Source organism: Schistocerca gregaria, chromosome X (assembly GCF_023897955.1).
Source record: "Schistocerca gregaria isolate iqSchGreg1 chromosome X, iqSchGreg1.2, whole genome shotgun sequence".
Lineage (NCBI taxonomy): Eukaryota > Metazoa > Arthropoda > Insecta > Orthoptera > Acrididae > Schistocerca > Schistocerca gregaria.
This window is the reverse complement of record NC_064931.1, coordinates 277305821-277328938: the sequence shown is the minus strand read 5'-3', so window position 1 is coordinate 277328938 and position 23118 is coordinate 277305821. Positions and strand designations below refer to the sequence as shown.

The following is a 23118-nucleotide window of genomic DNA, read 5'->3' as shown; positions in this document are numbered from 1 at the left end:
GTGTAAATTTTGGTGGAGTTAACAGCAGTCTTCCTGACATTTTTTAGTGTTTAATGCTATTGATGTCCTAGTTTGATTCTGGTTTAATGTATAATATACTTCATGTTAGCATAGTTTCTGCATGTTAGCATAGTTTCTGGGTAGTGTGGAACATCAGTGTCTCCAAGAAAAATCGTATAAATGTCTTGGTATGGCCTGTGATGGCTTAACCACTGCTAGCTCCTTTTACAGTGAGAAAACCAGTATCCCTATCACCTTAGGGGCCACGACCAATAGCTGTGGAACAGCAGCTGTGGAACAGCAGCTGTGGCTGAGTTTCTGTACCATAGATTCCCATACCTTACCATAGGTTCCCAAATCTGGTAACAGTTTCTTTACACAGGATCCCAAGCTGATGATACATTTCTATAATTGTGAGAGGCCAAAGCTAGAGGTGATCTCTTTTTAGGATCCTAAGTTAATGTGTACTTCAAGCTACTTGCATTTTTTTACATGTTGCATTAATTTGCTGTAGATTGTCACGAGGAAATCGATACTGCTGACCAGATGTCACTGATGGGATTGTTTAGGAAGAAATTTTGAGAAGAGAGAACCCAAAAATTTACACTTTTGAAATGAGATTGGCTCAAAGTATTAGAACCACAAGAAAATAGAAAATTGTTCTTTTTTTTGGAGTCCTTATTCCATTTCATTTTTTGCCAAAAGAATTTTGTGGAATTGAATGCTGCAGAGTTGTGAAAAAAATACTTAATTGCAGTTTTCTGAGTAAAGGTCATTTCTTAGTCAACAGGACATTTTATATCTTCCACAGAGAGTTCTAAACAGTTGTAAAACGTAATAAAGGATGTCACACTGAATTTGAGTACCAGTGGAATATGGACCCATTCGCAATGCACCTCCATCTTACAGTTGTTTTTAGGGCCTTGTATGCTCACAGTGAAAAATAAAATTTAGATTTTAGGTGGTTTATAACGTGGTCTTTCTGATGAAACCAGTTTAAAACCATTTACAGAAGACTCTTTTTCTTTGTAAAAGTGGTCCGAAAATAGACCCCCCCCCCCCCCCCCCCCCCCCAATGGTTGCCCACAGTTCTTATGCGGATACATGTGTGGTGTGCATGGTTCCCTGAGCTATTGCAGCCTTTCGCCATCCTATCACCTCTTCCTCATCTTCCCCTTCTTGACGACCCAGCTATTCTCTGTTCCACTATCCCCTTTCACTCTTGTCTTCTGTTATCACTCTTCCCCCTTTTTGGTCCCCCCAGGGGGCTCGCGGTCCTTTCGTGAGTACGTGCGTGGCGAGCACGGGGCCCCGAGCTATTGCAACCTTCCTTCTTTTTCCGGGCTGCATTTCCTTTCCCTTCCCCTCCTTTCCTGTCCTTCATCCTTCCCTCCGACCTCTCCTCTCCCTCTCTTGGTGTCCCTACTTATGGCGTCCCTCCTTATGTTAGCCCTGCTATTCTCCTGGTTCTGCTGACCTTGCAATTCGGCCTTGTTCTGTAATTCCTTCATCCTTTTGGTATTCTCTGGTCCCCTCTGGGGTTTGACCTCCATCACTAAATTTTCTTCCGTAGTGTGAGCCATTTGGGGAAGAGCACCTTACTAGTGTCTCCGGCGTGTGCCATCATCATTGATTCCATCGTTTCCTTTACGTCATTGTTTGACGCTAGGGTCCATAGCCAGCACGGTAGCCAGCCCATGTGGTGGGGTCGCTATGTACCCTTTTGGTTGAGCCCCCTGAAAACACAGGGATCACACGTCTGATACCTGAGCTGTGACCACCTCACGTAAGCCTAGGAGTGGTTGCTTGTCGTCCTGGAGCATCGGAACTCCCAGCAATGGCCGCCGTGCCAGACGGCCCTTGCTGTGGCTGGGTGGCGCCCATGAGGAGAGCCCCTGATCGGAGTGGGTGGTATCAGGGCGGACACTATGCTCATGAAACGCATAAGAGTCCACAAGTCTGGCCGTTCTCCGGCCGTCTCTTTGACTGGAAAAGATTCTTCACGTGCTGCTTCCTCTGCCCCTTCCGCCTTCCCTTCCGTGGCTACCCCCCTGGGAGGAGGGCCAGGCTCGTCGGCTGGGGGCGAAACCTTTCCCTCGCTATCTGGTTTGCGCCAGAACTGATGGGGATACTTTTACTCATACGAAACCTATGTTTTTTGTTGAACACATCGAAGACAAGTTTGGCGAGGTGGACTCTATCAGCAAGATGCGGTCTGGGTCGCTGTTGATTAAAACCGCTTCAGCTACCCAGTCTGCAGCTCTCCGTGCCTGTACCCATCTTGGTACGATTCCTGTGTCAATTACCCCACACCAGTCCTTGAACATGGTGCAAGGTGTAATTTTCCATAGAGACCTCCTCCTTCAATCTGATGAGGAACTTCGGGACAATCTAAGCCGGCGGGGGGTTCACTTTGTTCGGTGGGTTCAGAGGGGTCCGAAGGACAACCGCGTTGACACTGGTGCCTTTATCTTGGCCTTTGAAGGGGACACCCTCCCTGAGAAGGTCAAGATTATGGTCTATCGGTGTGACGTGAAGCCATACATCCCACCACCTATGCGATGTTTCAAGTGTTTGCGTTTTGGCCACATGTCTTCGCGCTGTTCGCAGGCCCCCCTCTGTGGTGACTGTGGACATCCGTTCCATGAGGGAAGTTCCTGTGTTCCCCCTCCTGTGTGCGTAAATTGTCGTGGGAATCATTCTTCACGGTCACTGGATTGCCCAGTGTATCAGAAAGAGAAAAAGATACAGGAGTATAAGACTCTTGATCGTCTCACCTATACCGAGGCCCGTAAAAAGTATACACGCCTTCATCCAGTGACCCTGACAACTAGTTATGCTTCAGTAGTATCTTCACCCCCTCCTCCTCATTCCTTACCCCAGTCCCGAACCCCTTTCCTCCCCCCTCCCCCTGCGGTTCCCACACCATCCCCTCCGGGCACCGCTTCCTCTCCCCGGCTGGAGAAGTGTCCTGCTTCTTCGGCGTCTGCCGGTCATGGGCGCCCCTCGCGGGATCCCCCTTCCCGGCACCTTCCAGGCCAAAGGTCTGCTGCCACGCGGCCACCACGAGAACCACGGTCTGCGGGCCCCCAGATCGCCCGCTCTCTTTCTGTTCCCGATCTTGCTGTGGCTGGCTCCATTTTGTTGCACAGCCCTCCACGATCCCAAACAGAAAGAAAGAAGAAGCACAAGTCCCGGGACAAGGAGTCTCTGGTGTCGCCAGAGGTCTCGTCCCCATCTTCACAACCTGACTCTGACCTGTTATTCATGGATGTCGCCCCCTCCTTGTCGGTGACGGGTGGTGACCCACAGGCATGACTGGCATTAGCCTGTTCACCCCCCAATTGACTCATCGTTCTTTGGCTATCCAATGGAACTGTAATGCCTATTACCGTCACCTACCGGAGTTGCAATCCCTTCTTTCGTTTTACTCTGCGGCTTGTGTGGTTCTACAAGAAACTCATTTTACTGGTGGTCACTCACCAACCCTCCGTGGCTTCCGTGCTTTCTGTCGAAATCGGGTCGGCCCCCTACGGGCGTCTGGCGGAGTTTGCACGTTGGTCCAAACGGACATTGCCAGCATGTGGATTCCTCTCCAAACTACATTGGAAGCAGTTGCTGTTAGGATCCACCTGGACTCTGGGGTCACAATTTGCAATCTGTATCTCCCTCCTGACAGAACTCCTACACCTGCCTCCTTAAGTGCCCTCCTTCAGCAACTTCCTCCTCCCTTCCTTATATTTGGCGATTTTAATGCACATCATCCCTTGTGGGGCAGTGCATTTCCATCTAGTCGGGGTCATCTCATTGACCAGTTTATTACCGACCACGACTTGTGCCTTCTTAACGATGGCTCCCCTACCCATTTCAGTGCCGGTCATGGTAGCTTTTCTGCCATTGATCTTTCTCTCTCTTCTCCCTCCCTCCTCCCTTCCCTACAATGGTCACCGCACGACGACCTTTGCGATAGTGACCACTTCCCGTTGATTCTCTCGCTCCCTTCCCGCTCCCCTATGGACAGATCACCTCGTTGGTCCTTCAAACGTGCCAATTGGCCTCTGTATACTGCACAGGTCATTTTTTCTCCCTCATTGTCGGATGGTATTGATGATGTCATACGTGACATGTCTGACGCGATTGTTCACGCTGCTAGCCTTGCTATCCCGCGCTCATCTGGACCATTTCCCCGCCGGCAGGTCCCTTGGTGGAGTTCGGACATTGCCGTTGCCATCCGTGATCGCCGTCGAGCTTTGCAACACCTTAAGAGGCATCCATCCGTTGCCAATCTTATTACCTTTAAACGCCTTCGCGCAAAAGCCCGTTACTTAATCAAACGGAGCAAACGGATGTGTTGGGAACGCTTTGTTTCTTCCCTTGGTTCTGCTGTCCCTCTGTCGCGGGTATGGGCTACACTTCGCTCTCTCCAAGGTTGCCATCGGCAGTCTACCCTCCCGGGTCTTCACCTCCCGGATGGCCTTTGCACGGACCCGTTGATTCTCGCGGAACACCTTGCGACCCATTTTGCAACAGCGTCGGCATCAGCCTCCTATCCGGCTGCTTTCCTTCCCCAGAAACAGCGGGCCGAAGCTTCCGCCTTATGTTTTACCCCCAGCCAGTCAGAATCATACAACGACGCTTTTACTGAATGGGAACTTCTTTCCGCACTCTCCTCTTCTCATGATACGGCCCCTGGCCCAGACTCCATTCATAACCAACTGCTTCAACATCTCAGTGCTCCACAACAGCGACATCTTCTCCGGGTATTTAACCGTATTTGGCTCCAGGGTGACTTCCCTTCTCAATGGAGGGATAGCATCGTGGTTCCCGTCATTAAGCCCGGTAAGAACCCCCTGTTCGTCGACAGCTATCGGCCAATTAGTCTGACGAACGTTGTTTGTAAGTTACTTGAACGGATGGTAGCCCGTCGGCTCACTTGGGTCCTCGAATCTCGGCGTCTGTTGTCCCCTTACCAGTGTGGCTTCCGAGAGGGACGGTCTCCGATCGATCATTTACTTCGCTTGGAATCCGCAGTTCGGCAGGCCTTTTCCCAGCGCCGCCATTTGGTTGCTGTATTTTTCGACCTTCGCAAGGCCTATCATACGGCTTGGCGCCATCATATCTTACTTACACTTCATGAGTGGGGTCTTCGGGGCCCACTCCCGATTTTTATCCGCCAGTTCTTGTTTCATCGTTCGTTTAGGGTTAGGGTTGGTACAGTTTTAAGTTCTCCGCGAACCCAGGAGAATGGCATCCCTCAGGGTTCCGTATTGAGTGTACTTCTGTTCCTCATTGCTGTAGATGGACTTGTGGCCTCCGTCGGTCCTTTGGTCACTCCTGCTCTGTATGTGGATGATTTCTGCATTTGGGTTAGTTCCTCTTCGATGGCCGCTGCAGAGCGGCAGCTCCAGGGTGCTATACGGCGTGCCTCTGCATGGACCATCTCACACGGATTTCAGTTTTCTCCTTTAAAATCGCGAGTGGTCCACTTTTGTCGCCGTGTGACAGTCCACCCCGATCCAGAGCTCTATCTCAATGCACAATGATTACCTGTGGTCCCACAGTTTCGTTTCCTTGGCCTTCTTTTCGACAACAAGCTCACTTGGCTGCCTCATATCAGACGCCTGAAGATAGGATGTTTCCGTAAACTAAACGTCCTTCGCTTCCTTGCCCACACCTCTTGGGGTGCTGACCGTTCCACTCTCCTCCACCTTTATCGGGCCTTAGTGTTGTCTCGCTTGGACTATGGTTGTCAAGTTTACGGTTCAGCTGCCCCTTCTAAATTGCGCCTCTTGGATCCGGTCCACCATCGTGGTATCCGTTTGGCCATCGGTGCCTTCCCGACTAGCCCTGTTGATAGTCTCCTGGTTGAGGCTGGGATCCCCCCCCTTTCCGTTCGGCGCTCCCAGCTTCTGGTTTCGTATGCAATCGCTGTCCGTTCCTCTCCCACTCATCCTTCCTATTCTATCCTGTTCCCTGCCCAAGGAAGTCGCCCACCTGACTCCCGCCCTCGGGCGGGTTTACCGGTTGGGCTCCGCCTAGCGTCTCTTCGCCGTGATTTTCAGCTTCCTTCCTTTTCCTGTATCCCACGTTCCCTCCCCAACACACCTCCTTGGTTAGTTCCTCGGCCCCGAGTTCGGATGGATCTCTGCCGAGGTCCGAAAGATTCCGTTCCCCCGATGGTGTTCCGTTGTTTTTTCCGCCGCATTTTATCTGAGTTTCGGGATGCTGTTGTTTTTTACACTGATGGCTCTAAATCTGCTGATCGTGTGGGCTATGCCTTCACCTCCTCTGTAGGCATGGAAAATCATCTCCTGCCAAATGCATGTGGGGTGTTCACTGCGGAATTGATGGCGGTCTCCCGGGCCCTGGCCTTTATTAAACAGTCCAAGCTCAATCGCGTTTTGTTATGCACAGACTCAATGAGTGGCCTTCAGGCACTTGACCAGTGTTTCTCCCGTCATCCCTTGGTCTCCTCCATCCATGACCATCTCGCTGATCTCCACCATGCTGCTTGTTCTGTTAGCTTCCTTTGGGTCCCTGGCCATGTGGGCATCCAAGGAAATGAGCTTGCTGATCGTTTGGCTGGGGGAGCAGTCACTTACCCCCCATTCCCTGTCACCCCTCCTGTGGCGGATTTACGGCTTCATCTCAAATCCCACTTTGCGCAATCATGGGCCACATCCTGGGAGGCTACCTCCTTGTCTAATAAACTTCGTGTGATTAAGGTGACACCTGTCCCATGGCGTTCTTCCTTACGCCTCTCGCGAAAGGACTCAACCACCCTCTGTCGTCTTCGCATCGGCCATACCAGGCTGACCCATGGTTTTCTTTTGCGTGGTGAGCCACCCCCACTTTGTGGTTGTGGAGCTTTCCAGTCAGTGGCCCACATTTTGGTGGAATGCCCCCTTCTTTTAGCTCTGCGTACTAAGTACAGACTTCCCTGCACTTTACCCTTAATATTAGCAGACGATTCCCGGATGGTTGAACTGGTTCTCAGTTTCCTCCGTGAAAGTGGTTTTTATTCTCAGTTTTAAGGATTTTCATCTCCCTCTGGAGTAGGGGCAGGGCGGTGAGGGTTGGGATGTCTCCCACTGTAGGCTGTGCTTGGAGATTCCTGACTCCCCTCCCTGGCCATGTTCCTTCTTTTTTCCCTTTTACTGTTTTTATCGCCTTTTAGGTTTGTTTAATCCCTTTTACAATCCGCCCTTTTACACTCTGGCGGTTGAACGCTTTTAAATAGCATGTGGTCTTGCTTGTACTGCATCACAGGTGGGATATTTCCTCTCTTGAGGTTGCCCATTTACTGACTTCCCTCCTTGTGTTTTTATCATTGACGACACAACTGCACTTTTTTAGCCTTTTGCCTTTTACCTTTTATCGTTTTTGACTCTTCTGAGCTGTCCCTCTGTCGGAACTGACCGCCTTTGTAACAAGGGACTGATGACCTTGCTGTTTGGTCCCTTCAACCCCAATCAACCAACCAACCAACCCCTTTTTGGTTCTTCTGGTTCTCTTTGGTGTTTGAGCTCCCTTTTCTTAATTGTTTCCATTATATGAGACATTTGAGGAAGAACTCCCTCCCTAGCATCTCTTCTTTTGTGTAGAACATATAGAAGATACGTTTGGTGAAGTTGACTCCTTAGTAAGATGCAATCTGGTTTCTTACTGATTAAAACCCTTTCTGTCTGTCAATCAGCTTCCGTTTGTGCTTGTGAGCACTTAGGAGACATCCTAGTGATGATCTCTCCTCACCAGTCTTTAAACATGACCCAGAGCATAATCTTCCATGGGCACTTCCTCCTTCAGTGTGAAGTAGTCCAGGACTAATCTGGCAAGGCGAAATGTTTATTTCGCCCAATGAGGTCCTAAGGACAATTGAGATGACACCAGAGCTTTCATCCTTTCTTTTGAGGGGCATACCTTTCTGGAAATGATAACTGTTGCGATGTGAATCCCTATATGCCACTTCCAGCGCGCACGTTTGTGTGTGTGTGTGTGTGTGTGTGTGTGTGTGTGTGTGTATTCTCCATGCACCCGTCGCATATGAAGGACATAGCTACGCAGACGTGGGACCCCAAACTCAGCTATGAGGTTGTGAAATCGCCCAGTATCAAGGTAGCATCGCCATCGCCCCATCCAGCTGTGCAACAAACAGACAAACTCATGCCTCAAGGGGCGAAGCCACCAGCTACACAACAGGTAGGCAGGAAAGGACAGAAGTAGTACTCCAGTGTAGACTTCCTCCAGCCAAACACCCTAGTCTTCCTCTAACTGGAATGGCTTGAAGAAGTCCATCAAAGGCAAACGGTCTTCTCTTTCACCAACCCAAAGAGCCTCTTCAAAGGTGTCACCTTGTGGTACCTGTGCTCGGCCACTCTCCGTATCACTGGTGCGCACCACCAACCGTTTCTCAGTGTTGGACTCCACAGACTGACCTCACAAGCAAGCCGATGCTTCTGTGGAACCCATGGAGCTGGATCCTCCTGTTTCTGTGCCCTACAGTCGCGACTGTACACAAGCTTTCACTCGGCAGCCGCCGAGTTGACACCCGTACATCACTTCCTCATCATGACTGTCCACCAATGGAATGTTGGTGGCATATGGTCCCACAAAGAGGATTTACGGCTGCTTTTAGCATCCCCTTGTACTCTGCCTTCAGGAGATGAAATTGTGCCCTTATGACAGCCTTGAGCTTTCACATTACTCGTTTTGACCTTCCCCCTGAGGGTGGCATTCCATCTCATGGGGGCATGATGCTGCTCATAAGGAATGACATTCATAGTTAACCCATCTCCCTGACTACCCATCTTCAAGCTGTTGCAGTTTGCCTTTTCCTTCCCCACCTGACTTTCTCCCTCTGTACTATTTATATCCCTCTGGTGTTTGATGTCACCAGGGCAGACTTCCTTCAGCTTATTGGGCAGTTACCTCCCCCATTTTTGCTACTTGGTAACTTTAATGTGGATCATCCCCTTTGAGATTCTCCCAGGACCTGTCAGAGAGGTGCCCTCTTGGCTGACCACCTTAACCAGCTTAACCTCTTCTACCTTAACGCTGGAGCACCCACTTTGCTTTCTGACTCCTCACACACCTATTCCAATTTGGACATATCCTTTTACACTGCCCAGTTTGTCCATTGTGTAGGTTGGTCCATTCTTTCAGACACCTACTCGAATGATCGTTTCCCATGTGATATCCATTTGTTGACTCCTACCCCATCCATGTGCGCACACAAATGGCAGTTTTACTCTTCCCCGGCGACCTTCAAAGAACAGGATTTCCCCAGTTGTGATGTCCAGGTGGAATATCTCTCAAACATTATCCTTACTGCTGCAGAATGTTCCATTCCTCACTCCTCGCCATTACCACATTGTGTCCTAGTCCCTTGGTGGACTCAGGCATGCCACGATGCAATTCGTGCTCAGAGAATGCCTTCCACGTTTTTAACTGTCAACCTACGATGGCAAACTGTACTCATTATAAACAGATGCATGCGAAGTGTGGTCGTGTTCGTTCTTCGGGTTAGCAAGAGAGCTAGCTGGATTTCATTCACTAGTTCTTTTAACAGTTCCACCCATTCCTCTGTCGTGTGGGCCAAATTCCAACAGCTCTCTGGGACCAAAGTCCAGTCCCCAATTTCCGTCCTGATAGTAGCAAATGATGTCATTGCCGAACCTGTTGCTATCTCCAACACCTTGGGCTGCCATTTTGTGGACTTTTTGAGCTCTTCCTACTATCACCCTGCCTTCCTCCATTGGAAATGAGTGGAGGAGACTCAGGCAATACCCTTCTCTTCTCCGAATTGTGGGTGCTACAATTGCACCTTTACTATGAGGGAGCTAGATCATGCTCTCAGTTCATCCCCATCCTCCGCCCCAGGGCCAGACACCGGCCACATTCAGATGTTGCAGCACCTTTCTCTTGCAGGCAAGCAGTTTCTGCTTAACACGTACAACTGCATCTGGGCACAGGGCACATTTCCCAGCTACTGGCGTGAAGCCACTTTCATACCCATACCTTAGCCTGGTAAGGACAAAAACCTTCCTTCTAACTACCGCCCCATCTCTCTTAACAGCTGCGTTTGCAAGGTGATGGAACATATGATTCATGCCCGACTGTTATAGTGGATGAAGTCTCACAATTTACTGACAAATGCACAGTGTGGATTTTGAACATGGCGTTCTGCAGTTGACCATCTCGTTACTTTGTCCACCCATGTCACGAATAGTTTTCTGCGGAAATCTCAGATTGCAGCTGTTTTTTTCAATTTGGAAAAGGCTCACATCATCTGCTGGAGAACTGGTATCTTCTGTACTCTTTACATGAGGGGCTTCCGTGGCAGCTTGCCTGTTTCCTTCAGTCACCTTCTGCCTTGTCGGAGCGCTTAATCCAGGAAAACAATGTCGCTCAGGGTTCTGTCCTGAGTGCGTCCTCTTCGCTATCGTGATTAACCCTATAATGGCCTGTCTCCTGCTGGGCATCTCCGGCTCCCTTTTTGTTGGCAATTTTACCATCTATTGCATTTTCCATGGACCTGTCTTACTGAGCGACATCTGCAGCAATGTCTTGATTTTCTTTACTCCTAGATTGGTGATGCCATGTCTGATTGCTATGTTAAGCAGAAGGATGTGTCCCAGGGCAGTGTCCTCAGTTTCACATTGTTTGCCATCGCTATCAGTGGCCTTTTCCCCATGATCAGGAGACCTGTCAAATGCTCTTTGTTTGTGGATGACTTTGCAATCTTCTAATCTTCCTCTGATCTTTCAACAATGAGGCAGCTACAGCTGATCATTAAGAGGCTGGAAACTTGAACCCAGACAACTGATTTTTGGTTCTCACCAGAGGAGACTAAATGTGTCATTTTTAACCGTGCTTGCCAGGGCTTAAGTTTTCAAGGCACTGTGCACCTTTTGGGTTTATTGTTTGACTCAAAATTAACGTGGCTCCCACCCCTGAAAGATCTATGAACAAAGGGCTTTCAGTCATTGAATATTTTGAAATGCTTTGGCAGAAAAACATGGGGAGTTGACAGGTCCCGCCTCCTGCAGTTTTATAGGGCATTTGTTTGATCACACTTAGACTACGGCAGCATTGTCTACAGATCGGCCCATCCTTCCTACTAGCGGATGCTAGATGCCATCCTTCGTGAGGGCATTCGAATATCTCGTGGAGCCTTTCTGACCTGCCCAGTTCAGAGTCTGTGTGCTGAAGCTGGTGAACCACCACTCTGGATTTGACAAAGTATGCTTTTGGCTCGACAGGTGCTGGAAATATCAGCATCGCCTGTCATTGGCATTTAGTTCAGTGATCCAACCCACCTTCGAACGACTGTTCAGGAATTGACCCCAAGTGACAAAACTGTTTGACATGCGTGCTATAGACTGTCTCTGGATCTCTCGGGCATCAAAATACTCACCCAGGGATGGAACGCACTGCTGCCTTGGCGGCTTCAGAGGCCCAAAGTGATTTTAATCTTGATACAGTACAAAAAAACTTGTACTCTAGATTTTGTTTTAACAACTTTGTTTTCATCTATTTTAAGTACATACCATAGTTTAACCATTATTTATACAGGTGGATCCCAGCAGGAGAATGCTCTTGGTTGTTCTGCTGCTTTCCCTGATAGGGAACAATTTACAAATTATGATGTGGAGTTATATGGCATTCTGATAACACTGGAGAGGTTTTACAGACATCACCATATGAGTTTTCTTGTCTGTTCAGACTCGTAGTGTAGTGCACGCACTTGACCAAATGTATCCGGTAGACCTGCTGATTCAGCTCATCCGTGACTCCTTAAATGGGCTCCAACACCATGGCTAGGAGGTGATCTTTTGCTGGGATACAGGATAACGACATGGCCAACAAAGCTGCCAAGGAAGCATGTTGGGATAGTGCTGTCCATCAATGTCCCATCCCATTGCATGCCATCATCTCATTTTCTGACAGATGCATCATGCGTCTGTGGGAGACTGAATGGTTGCAGGTGACAGACAACAATCTGTGGTCGTTCAAATCAACCACAAAGGCTTGGCGGGCTACATGTCAGCCTCGCCACTGGAAGGAGGTTTTGCTTACAAGACTGCACATCGGGCATAGCCCTTTCATACTTTGCTTCCTTCTCTGGCAGGAGGATCCATCACTATGTGAAGTTTGCGGCATGCCACACGAGTCTGAAACTGTAAAACATCTGCAATGAAATGACTCTGTTCGGGTGTATTCCATTTACCTGTCTACCTTCATTTTCCCTGTTTAAGGACTTGATAACATCAGGGGCAACTGAAAATAACTTTGGTGTATGAAATCACTTTGTCCAACTATTTAAGACCTGAATCTCTTACCATTGTGACAAAGCTCAATTGAAGCAGTAACATTCAAGAATATATTCGTCTGTAGAGTAGTTGTTTCTGAAGGTGTGCTTGCACAGATTATGTTGAAACATAGTCACAAGCTTTATGAAAACATTTGATGCCAAAGCAAAGTGGTTATCCAATTCATTGCTATGTTCAGTAATTCTTCTCATGGCTTGCAAGTGATTCATTGTGCTGTATCCATTTCTGAAACCAGCTTGTTCCTTTGTTTGATTAAAACAAAGTTTTTCTTAAATTTGGTTGACAACTTGTGAATATGTTGTACATTACCAAGAAGAGGCTGATTGGTTAAGATTCTTCTTCTTTTCTTTTTGTCTCCTTTGTTGTGAAGTAGAGGAATCACATAATGTTCCAGTTTTGTAGAGTTGTTTTCCTTCTTAAAACATTTTCCCAAGTTCCATTTGATCTACTTTGGGTAGTCCCCATAATTCTCTCGAAGATGTCATTAAGGGCTATTTTCGAAACTCTTTGTAGTCACGTTTTGCAGCCTGATATAGGCTTTGTACTTTTTAGTAAATGGTTCTTAAAGCGTGTGTGTGTGTGTGTGTGTGTGTGTGTGTGTGTGTGTGTGTGTCCACAAGTTTGTGGTTCTTGCAATTTGCAAATGACTGTATACTTCCCCAAACATTTTTTAGTGATATGGTACTTGTATGTATGTTAAATAATTTTAAATACATGTCAGACTTGTGAATTTTCTTTTCGTGTTTGTGTAAGCTGTGTTGTGGTATTTTAACAAATACATTGAAATTATTTAGTGTAATTAAAATCAGCATAATAAGTGTTTTAACATTCCACTCAAAATGTGATATAAATACCTTTCTCCATTGGTCAGTTAACGTATATGTGATAACTCCGTAAACTTCCATCCTTAAAATACTTCTGAACAGTTACTATGTTGTTATTGAAACAGTGTTGTACTGAACAGAGAGTAGCATTAAAGATTCATGCAAATAGTACTTTCTGGCTATATTTGTGAAAGCTGGATGAAATAACTATTGAGAAGAAATCTGATGCTTCTTAGCACAAATAAATGTGTTCTTGTTGCCTACTGGCTTTTTATACTACTTGCCTTTCATTTGATTTACAGGCTTGTAAGAACATGCTGCTAGGGAAGACATGGAGCCAAAAGTTAAGCGACTAAAACCGCATATGGCATCTCAGTTCTCAGCTGGGTGAGTGGTTACATTATCTTGATTGATTAAGTTATGAAATACTTCATCTGTGAGTAAAGATAGGTATGTAAGATCTTTTTCATTGAAGTTGAAAGGGTAAAATGAATAACAATGTGGAGAGAGGGAACAACAATTTTTATATCATATATTCTTTTCATAAAGTAATGGGTAGTAATTAGAATCTTACTCATGAGGAAAGCGTGAGAACTCCATGGTGAGACAGTGATAGACTACCTTTTTTAAGTCAATAGTGGACTGGGTATTCCAGTTAGTTTCTGTTTCAGTGCACTTTCTCCAATGGTTTAGGCATGAGGAGATTGTCTTTGTGCTGTGAATCTGGTTCATGTGCAGTATTTCTGTCTATGGCTGCTATAATCTTTCTTCGAACTCCTTCGAACGTGTGTGGAAGTGATGTGGAAGACTTGTTTAGTATTCACTAATTACTCTTTTATTCTTTGCATGATAAATAAGAAGAATAATCTCTTTTGCATCCCACAAAACACTGGTTATAAACTGCCTGACAGCATTAATTTCTTGCACGCATTAGTGGACACACATCCAAAGCAACAGGCTGGTGTACGAAAGTGATTATATTATGTAGGAAATGATTCAAAAATAGCTGATAACTTCACTTTCTCACTTGCTTTTGGCCATGATTCAAGAACTATAGCACTAAAAAGGAACACAACTTTCTCGGTCAATTAATCCTATAAAATGTATCGTACTATTTCTGGTGATATGCCTATGACTTCCTCCTTAAGGGCTCACATCTCTTTCATGAGTACATGCTTGTTGCAGTACTACTTCTCCCCCCCCCCCTCTCTCTCTCTCTCTCTCTCTCTCTCTCTCTCTCTCTCTCTCTCTCTCTCTCTCTCTCTCTCTCTCTCTCTCTCTCTCTCTCTCTCTCTCTACCTACCTTCCTGTTGGGTGGTCTTCTTGGTACCGATTGTGTTTGGATCTGGGTTATGTACTAGACACTCATTTTCTTACCTTCCTGCAACTTTCTATTATGAACTATTTGGTTCCCTAGTTGGGCTTGACTTGCTGCTTCTTTTCTAAATTTTACAGAGTTGTGGGCTGTGCAGTGTGTATTTCACTTCTTGCACCTTTCCCTCTTTGCACCCTCTTTTCTTGCAACAGTACTGTGCCCAAATGGTAGCCCCCTGGCCATGTAGGGGTTGCACGGTTGGTGCCTGAGCTGGAAACTCCCCATGCAAGCCAAGGAATATGTGCCTGTCATGATTGGGGTGTCAGGCAGCAGTTTACTGGCCAGGTAACTGTTGCTGTGGCTGGGTGAGGGGAGCCCCCATTCTGTGTGGGTGGTATCCTGGCAGAAGATTTGCACATTATGTGAATTAAACTTTTTCTGCTGGTGGCCGCATAGCCCCAGCAGTCTCTTCTGAAGCTAAGATGTATTACAATGTGGAGAAGTATGACCACAAAATGTTCCCTTGCTTTTTGCTGGTTACACCATGCAAGGAGCATAGAGCTCAGAGATAAGGTGAGAAATCCACACACAATTCTTGGTTTGTTCTAGAAGAGGTGGGGATTCCTTTTTGTCTACAAAGCCATTGTTCTTCATTGAACACCTTGGAGAAATGTTTGGGAAAGTGGCAGCAATTTGAAAAATGAAAATTTGCTTTGTTCTGCTTGAAATGACTCCCCTGCTCAGTCACGGCACTGCTCACCTGCTACAAGCTGGGTGACATTCTTGTTGCTATAACCCCACATTAAAGTCTGAGTATGGCTCAGGGTATCATTTTCCACTTAGATCTTTTACAAGTTGATGACAAGTCACATGATAATTTGAAACGACAAGGTGTGCATTTTGTCTGTTGTGTCCAGAGGAGACCAAAAGACAACAGAGTGGATACTGGAACCTTCATCATGGCATTTGAAGAGAATTTGTTGCCTAAGGAGGTCAAGATGATTGTGTATCGTTTTGATGTCAAACTATATATTCTTCCTCCCATGTGGTGCTACAAATGCATGCAATGTTGACACATGCCTTTGTGTTGCAACAGTAGCCCCATCTGTAAGGATTTGGCCATCAGTTGCACACAAACACTTCTTGTTCCCCTGACCCATCTATGTCAACTCTGGGAAGCACAATTCCCTCTGTTCACTAGACTGCACTGATTTCAAACAAGAAAAGAAAATCCAGGCATACAGGACCCATGACCGCCTCACATATCAAGGGGCCAAAAAGAAATATGATCGCCTATTTTACACGTATGACGACGATGTATGCTACTGCTATGATGATGTCCTCTTTATTGGCTGTGCCATCACACTCAGTGTCTTCAACAAATTGCCCTCTGGGCCACTGGACTACATCCGCTCCCCCAGTGGTTCGTCCTCATTCTACTTCCCCCACAGCCCCTTTGGGAGTGTTGACACACTATCCACCCCTTTCTGGGACTCAGCTGACCTGCAACTGGATGCCAGCCGATAACTAAACGAGCCATAGGTTGCAGGTTGTAGGGCTTTGCATTCCTCCTTTGTTCCAGAATCTGGGACAGACAATCTCTCATATAATCTAAGGACAAGAATTGGTCCACCCTCCCCCCCACCACAAGGGGCTCACTGCTCTTTAGTGTTTACGTGCTTGGATACTATGGGGCCCCAGCCTTTGCAGCACCTCTTCCTTTTCCGTGCTGCATGTCTATCCTTCTGCTATTCTTTTTTTCCCTTCATTGGGGAACACATCTGGGATATTTTTGGAAATGTGTTTTGAGGTTTTGTAGCTTGACATCAGAACAGCCCCTCATCTGTTTTCCCCATCTGCTACCCTTCCTCCACTTCAGCATTTGAGGTTCCTCTATGTTTCTTCTTCCTCCTTTTGCACTCCTGAAGACCGATCCATGTGTTTGGCATGCAAAAGGTGACTCGGTAACTCGTAATTCCCTGCCCCGGGTTGACAGATAGCGTTTGCATGTACCCCCAGTACAGGTCAGGCTGAGGGAGGGATGATAGTGTGAAATGTTACCTTTCCAAATTGCCAATTGGTCTCCTCTGTCAGGAGTTCAGGAGATGTGAACTGAGGGGTAGACCCAAGTTGGAAGGAGCTCCTCATTGGATATGTTGGCAATCGTGGGGCATTTTTTCACAATGAGCCAATCACCATCTCAGTCTACATCTACTAAACATAAACAGAATGAGGCTAGAGATTTAAAGAATCTCCGAACTGCATCTTAGTTCCTCGTGGTAACACATACTGAAAAGGGTCAGTTCTTTGCTACCGTTAATCCATTTCTTATTCAGAAAGGTGTTGATACAATTTCAGGCCGTGTGAAAACCTGCTCATGTTTACATAATGGATGGAACTTTGCTTCTGGAGACCAATGGTGATTTTCAAGCTCAACAACTGCTTACAGCTTCACTTTTCCACAGCTATCCTGTTTGTGTCGAGGCTCACTGAATGTTGAATTCTTCATGTGGTGTTATTTACACTTGGCTGCTTGATGGTCCGACCAAGGGAGAAATCCAAACTTGCCTCTCTGATCAGGGTGTCACTGCAGTCCATCGGGTAATGAAACAGGTTGATGCAACTCAGGTGCCTACACGCCCTCTTTTTCTCACATTTGATTGCGTAGTGCTTCCATCAAAGAAGGCTATGAAGTCATCACAGTCCGACCATGCATCCAAACCCAATGTGTTGCTACCAGTGTCAACATTACAGCCCCACTCAAGAGTTCTGTCAAAATGTGATCAAATGTCTTACTTGCGGTAGGGTTGCCACCAGGGTGATAGTGCGTCTACTTCTCTCCACGGGTGATAGTGCGTCTACTTCTCTCCACTGTGCCAGTGGCATTAACGAGCATCCAGCCTCATCCCAAGAATGTTCCATGTATCTCGATGAGCGGGCCATCCAGGAGTCCTGGGTGAAGGGAAAAGTATCATACGCTGTCACTTGCAAGTTGTTGGCTAATCAAAAGCCCTGAGTTTTACCATCTAGCTCTTACAGTATCATTCTTGTTATGCCTCGCTCTGCGAAGGACGTGGCCATGTAGACTTGGAACCTCAGACACAGCACTGCAGTTTTAAAATCACCCAGTATCATGATAGCAACCCCATCTCCTCATCTAGCTACACAAGCCACCAAATATTCGTCTACAGAGGCGAAATCACCTGCTGCACAAGTGGCAGGCTAAAAAGGACAAAAGGAACATTCCCATGAAGACTTCTTATGACCCTCCAGCCAACAAACATCTGATTACTCTCTGCCATCTGGAAAGGCTGTAAGAAATCAAACAAACGCAAATGGCCTTCTCCTTTCCTGACTCGGAAATCCTCTTCAGTGGTGTCACCATGTGATACCCTGACCCATCCATTTCACCGGTGCGCACCGCATACCGTTTTTCCGCCCTGGAGTCCGCAGTCCTACACAGAGAGAATGTCGACGCCTCCCTAGATCTCATTGAACAGGATCCTCCAGCCTTTGCACCTTGTAGCAGTGAGTCTTTGAAAGCTGAGACTCGTCAGTCACCAAGGTGGCAACCCTTCATTTGTTCCCTCCTCCCCTCTCCCCATTATGATTCCTCTCCAATGGAACATTCGCAGAATTGGATCTAACAAGGAGGAATTAGAACTGCTCTTGGAATTGCAGCATCCACTTGTTTCCTGCCTCCAAGACTGCTTTTGACCTCGCACATTTCCTTCTGGTCAGCTTTCATTCCCCCCATGCCTTCATCCTTCATCCCTGAGGCGAGGATGGCACTCCGTCTCACTGGGGAGTCATGCTGCTCATTGCTCTTCCAGGATGACATCAATAGCCAAACCATCTCTGTGAAAACTCACCTGCAATCTGTTGCACTCCTCCTTATCCTTCCTCACTTCAACTTTTGTCTTTGCAATGTCTACATCCCTCCATCCTGAGCATCGTCCTCTTTGCTGTAGCCAATAACTCTCTTATGGCCTGCCTCCCGCCAGGCACCTCTGGTTCCATTTTCATCTATGACTTAGCGATGTATTGCAGTTCTCTGCAGACTTGTCCTTTTGAGTGGCGTCTTCAGCAATGTCGCTATCATCTTTACTTATGGAGTATTGACAATAGACTTTGATGTCCACTAACAAATCAATTTGTATGAATTTCTGATGGTGGAATCAGTTTCTTCCACTGCCTTTACATCTGAGCCTGTTGCTTTTCCACTCACTGAAACTACAAAATTTCTGGGGCTCATGCTTGATAGAAAACTTTCTTGATCTGCCCATGTTTCTTAGCTGGCCACATGCTGCATCCAGTCTCTGTGTCCTACAGGTTCTAAGCGGTACTTCCAAGGGAGCAGATTGGACCACCCTCCTCGGTTTGTACGGATTCCTTGACTTTTGAAACTAGGCTGTGGGTGTTTCGTTTATTCATCTGCATGTCTGGCCATCTTATGCAGTCTTCATACAATCCACCATCATGGAAATCATTTTGCCACAGGCTCCCTTTACACTAGCCTCGATGTGAGGCTGTACAGAACCTGGTGAAATACTGCTGTCGTACTGGCATGCTGTCCTCATTAGCTGATATGCAAGCTGTTTATGTGCCATGCCTGGCCACCCATCCTATGCCACCTCCTTGGATGACTCCACTGACTGCCAGTATGAGGCGTGTTGTCCTTCTCTGTTACCTCACGGAGTTTGCTTTCGGCTATTGCTCCATCAGCTTAATCTTAGTGTACCTGTCATGTTCCCAATGGGTGCGAACCCTTCACCACCTTAGCTTCATTTGGCAGCTCATGTTCACCTTGGACTTCAACCGCTTCCTGAGGAAACTACTCCAGATTCTGTCGCACTAATATTCTTAACCTTTGCACACAACTTAGTGACAGAATGTATGTGTACACTGATAGCTCTAAGACCAACTGAGGTGTGTGATGTGCCTTCATCATTTGAACCAGTCATTTTCAGTATCGGCTTCCAGAACACTGCTCAGTATTTACATCAGAGCTATTCACCCTATATCAGGCCACCCAGCATACCCAGTGACACAGGCTTTTTAATTGTGTTGTATGTTTCAATTCTCTCACTACCCTTAAGAGCCTCTGTGTGGTTGGTTGGTAGATTGATTTAAGGTGGGGGACCAAACAGGGAGGTCATTGGTCCCATCAGATCAGGGAAGGAAGTTGGCCATACCGTTTCAAAGAACCATTGAAACGAGACAAGTAAAGAGCCCAACGCTGGAGGCGGAGTGCAGCCTTGTCGGGAAGTGACGTTGATGGATGAAACAAGGAAACAAGTGGTTTGTGATCCGTAACAAGATAAAATTTGGATCCATAGAGAAAAACACTAAACTTATGAAGAGCGTAAATAATGGCCAAAGCTTCTTTTTCAATTTGAGAATAGTTTTTTGGGCATCTGTGAGCGGTTTGGAGGCATAAACAATGGGTTGTTCAGAACCATCAGAAAAACGGTGCGCAAGGACTGCACCGACCCCATATTGAGAGACGTTCGTGGCAAGAACAAGATGTTTGCCAGGTCGATAAGTAGCCAGGCATGGGGCCTGTTTCAGCATAGGCTTCAATTTCTGGAAAGCCACATCGCATGACGCGGACCAGTGAAAGGCACGTTTTTATGCAACAGGCGATGCAATGGCTGAGCAACTGAAGCAGCAGATGGTAAAAACTTGTGATAGTGTGCCATTTTCCCCAAGAAGGCCTGCAGTTCCTTAACAGATGTAGGGCGAGGAAGGGCATCGATTTCAGCGAGTTTGCTGAAGCGGACGGATACCATCTCGAGAGAGTTGAAACTGCAAGTACGTGACAAGGTACTGGCGGAATTAAAGCTGTGAGGACAAGGTGTGAGTTGTGCTTGGGTAGCTCAGTTGGTAGAGCACTTGCCCACGAAAGGCAAAATTCCCGAGTTCGAGTCTCGGTCCGGCACACAGTTTTAATCTTCCAGGAAGTTTCATGCTTCACATGTCTCTGTTTGCTATAAAGTGAATCCGTTATCAATAGCACCTTTGTGGTGCTATATTTCAGTTTATGTGGAATAATTTATTATTGTATAACCAAATACATGAAACAAAAAGAAGAATAAAATTTTCTCATTTAAATATTCTGCTATGTGTTCAGAAAATATGATAAAACAGGCTTTCAGTATTTCATACCTCATTAGTCTCTATTGTGTTTATTTGGTCTGTCCGGGTAGCTGTGCACTTTAGCACACCAATTCAGGAGGTGCGTTGGGCTCGAGATCAAATCTGCCCCGTGGTTTGCCAACAAGGGCCGATGTGCCAGCCAGCTTGGATGTGGCTTTCAGGTAGTTTCTCACATCTTACTAGGTGAATATTGGGCCAGTACTTACATCTCGCCTCTGTTACACAAGTTGCAAACATTTTGAAAATGTTACCACTCTTTCACATCGATAACACTAGATGCAAACATAATGTGGTCAATGATTTCTGCCCAGGATGGGGGCAAGGTTTGGCAGCAACAGGAAGGGCATCTTAACACTGACCCCATGAAGACATGGAATAAACGCCAGGGAAAAGTAGGAAGGAGAATTATTTTCTTGATTTCTGTAGTAGCAGTTAAACTTCAGATTGATTACATAAATGTTGTCTCTTGCGTATACTGTAACATTTTTCCTTTTGAACTGGCTACCTGGCTATGAATAGACAGCTGTTTAGAAAAAATGATTATTATGTGTGTATTTTAATTCTTCATTAAGTCATTTTGTTTAATAACTAAATCTCTCCGTTACTTCGCCAGTTTACTTGGTTTCTTTAGGACTGTTCCATATTATTTTAAGTGTATTCTCAATGGTATTAATTTTAGTAATAATCAGCTAAGATTTGTTTCAGTGTAAAACATATTTCATTAAAGATCTGGTGGAATTCTGCTTGCTCTAACCATTTTGTCTAATTCCCTTCACTCAAAACTAGCCCCTGGCAGATCAGATATAATGCTTCAGTTAGTATCCTAGAAGGGACTTACAAAGCACTCAGTTGTGAAATTAACTGTTCTGTTTTGCAGTGGTTATTAGCTGTAGGGCTGGTAGAATTAGAGCACTGACTTGTAGGTGAGCACAAAAAATGAACTCTGATAAGCTGAACTTTGAAATCCTCATTGTGTAAATATTAGTTACAGACTATTTCGTTGTGAACAGGAATCAACTTTAACTAAAAAAAAAAAAAAAAAAAAAGGTTTTGCGGTAATACAAGTTGAAAAGAAGTAAATAATAAACCAGTTGCTGTTAACTATCACACTGCTTGGATTCAAAACAATTTATTCAATTTGTAAGTCTAGGTTAAACTCTTCCCTGGTTGGTACATGTCAAGCTACGCACTGCATTATCGCCACCCAGTGCATCTCAATAGATTGTGTTTGAATTTCTACTTGGGGTGGCGTGACCCCAGCTGCCTGCCCTATGCTATATTGAATATTTCTGGAGTATTTGCTGTGATGACTTCACTCACTCTTAAGATTTGCCACCACTCACATTGACATTATTTTAGATATAAAAATTAGTTTTTGCATTGAGACTTGTCTGAAAGTTAATGGTTGCTACAAATCCACAAGTATTTAAAGATGGCTTTTCCATCAGTAGTTTCTGAGGTGATTCTGGTAATCAATTCTGAAAGTCCCTTGCAGCATGCATCAGCAGTGAAGTATATGATCATAGCTAAATGTTGGTAATATCTGCTGTGCTGCATCTATTCTTTGTTCTACTAGATAAAAAATTAACAAATTTGATTTTAGGTAAGAGTATTTTTTGGCTTGCACATTGTCTTCTGCTTTGTTGGTGTGGAGATTATACTGTTTCGTTGTGCATGATGGATGAAAGTCATCAATGATAGTTTTACTTTATGGTATTTTTGTGGTCAAAATCATCCTGTTCTTTCGTATGATGACTGAAATATACTGTTTGTCTGCATCTACATGACTACTGTGAAATTCACACATAAGTGCCTGGTAGAGGGTTCATCGAAGCACCTTCTGTCTGTTCCTCTACAGTTCCGGTCTCAAAGAGTGTGCTGAAAAACGAATGCTTAGAGTTTTATGTGCAAATGTTGGTTTCTCTTACTTTATTACATGATAGTACAAAATGAGCTGCCGTTCTTTGAACTTTTTTAATGTCCTCTGTAAGTCCTATCCAGTACAGATCCCATTCTGCACAGCAGTACTTCAGAGGAGGATGAACAAGTATAGTGTAGGCAGTCTCTTGAGTAGCCCTGTTGAATCTTATAAGTGTTCTGCAAATAAAGCACACCCTTCGGTTCACCTTCCTCAAGACATAATCTATGTAATCATCCCAAATTTAGTTGTTCAGAATGGTAATCCATAGGTATTTGGTAGATCCACTTTCACGCCATACAGATTTATTGTCTACACTATTTTGCAGTTGGTTTTGATCTTGTGATAACTTTAGTGGGTGGTAAATGACATTATCATCTGCAAACAATCTGAGAGCTGCTCACATTGTATCCTAAATTATTTAATATAGATTAGGAACAGCAGAGGGCCAAGGACATCTCCTTGGAGAACACCTGACATCACTTCTGTTTTACTTGATGGCTTCCCATCAATTGCCATGAACAGTCTCACACAACTGAGACCAGGAATGTTGTATCTATAAATATGGAA

The 23118-nt window shown here is 45.8% G+C and overlaps 1 protein-coding gene across 2 annotated transcripts in view; it reads left to right on the top strand.

Moving 5' to 3' along the window:
• Positions 1-23118, top strand: part of LOC126298860 (uncharacterized) — a 48062-nt gene that overhangs the window by 11089 nt on the left and 13855 nt on the right. For both annotated transcript variants that reach the window (XM_049990369.1, XM_049990368.1), the window contains exon 2: positions 13459-13543. In XM_049990369.1, the coding sequence (XP_049846326.1) occupies positions 13488-13543 (56 nt within the window). In that variant the 5' untranslated portion in view covers positions 13459-13487. The remainder of the gene's footprint in view (positions 1-13458; positions 13544-23118) is intronic.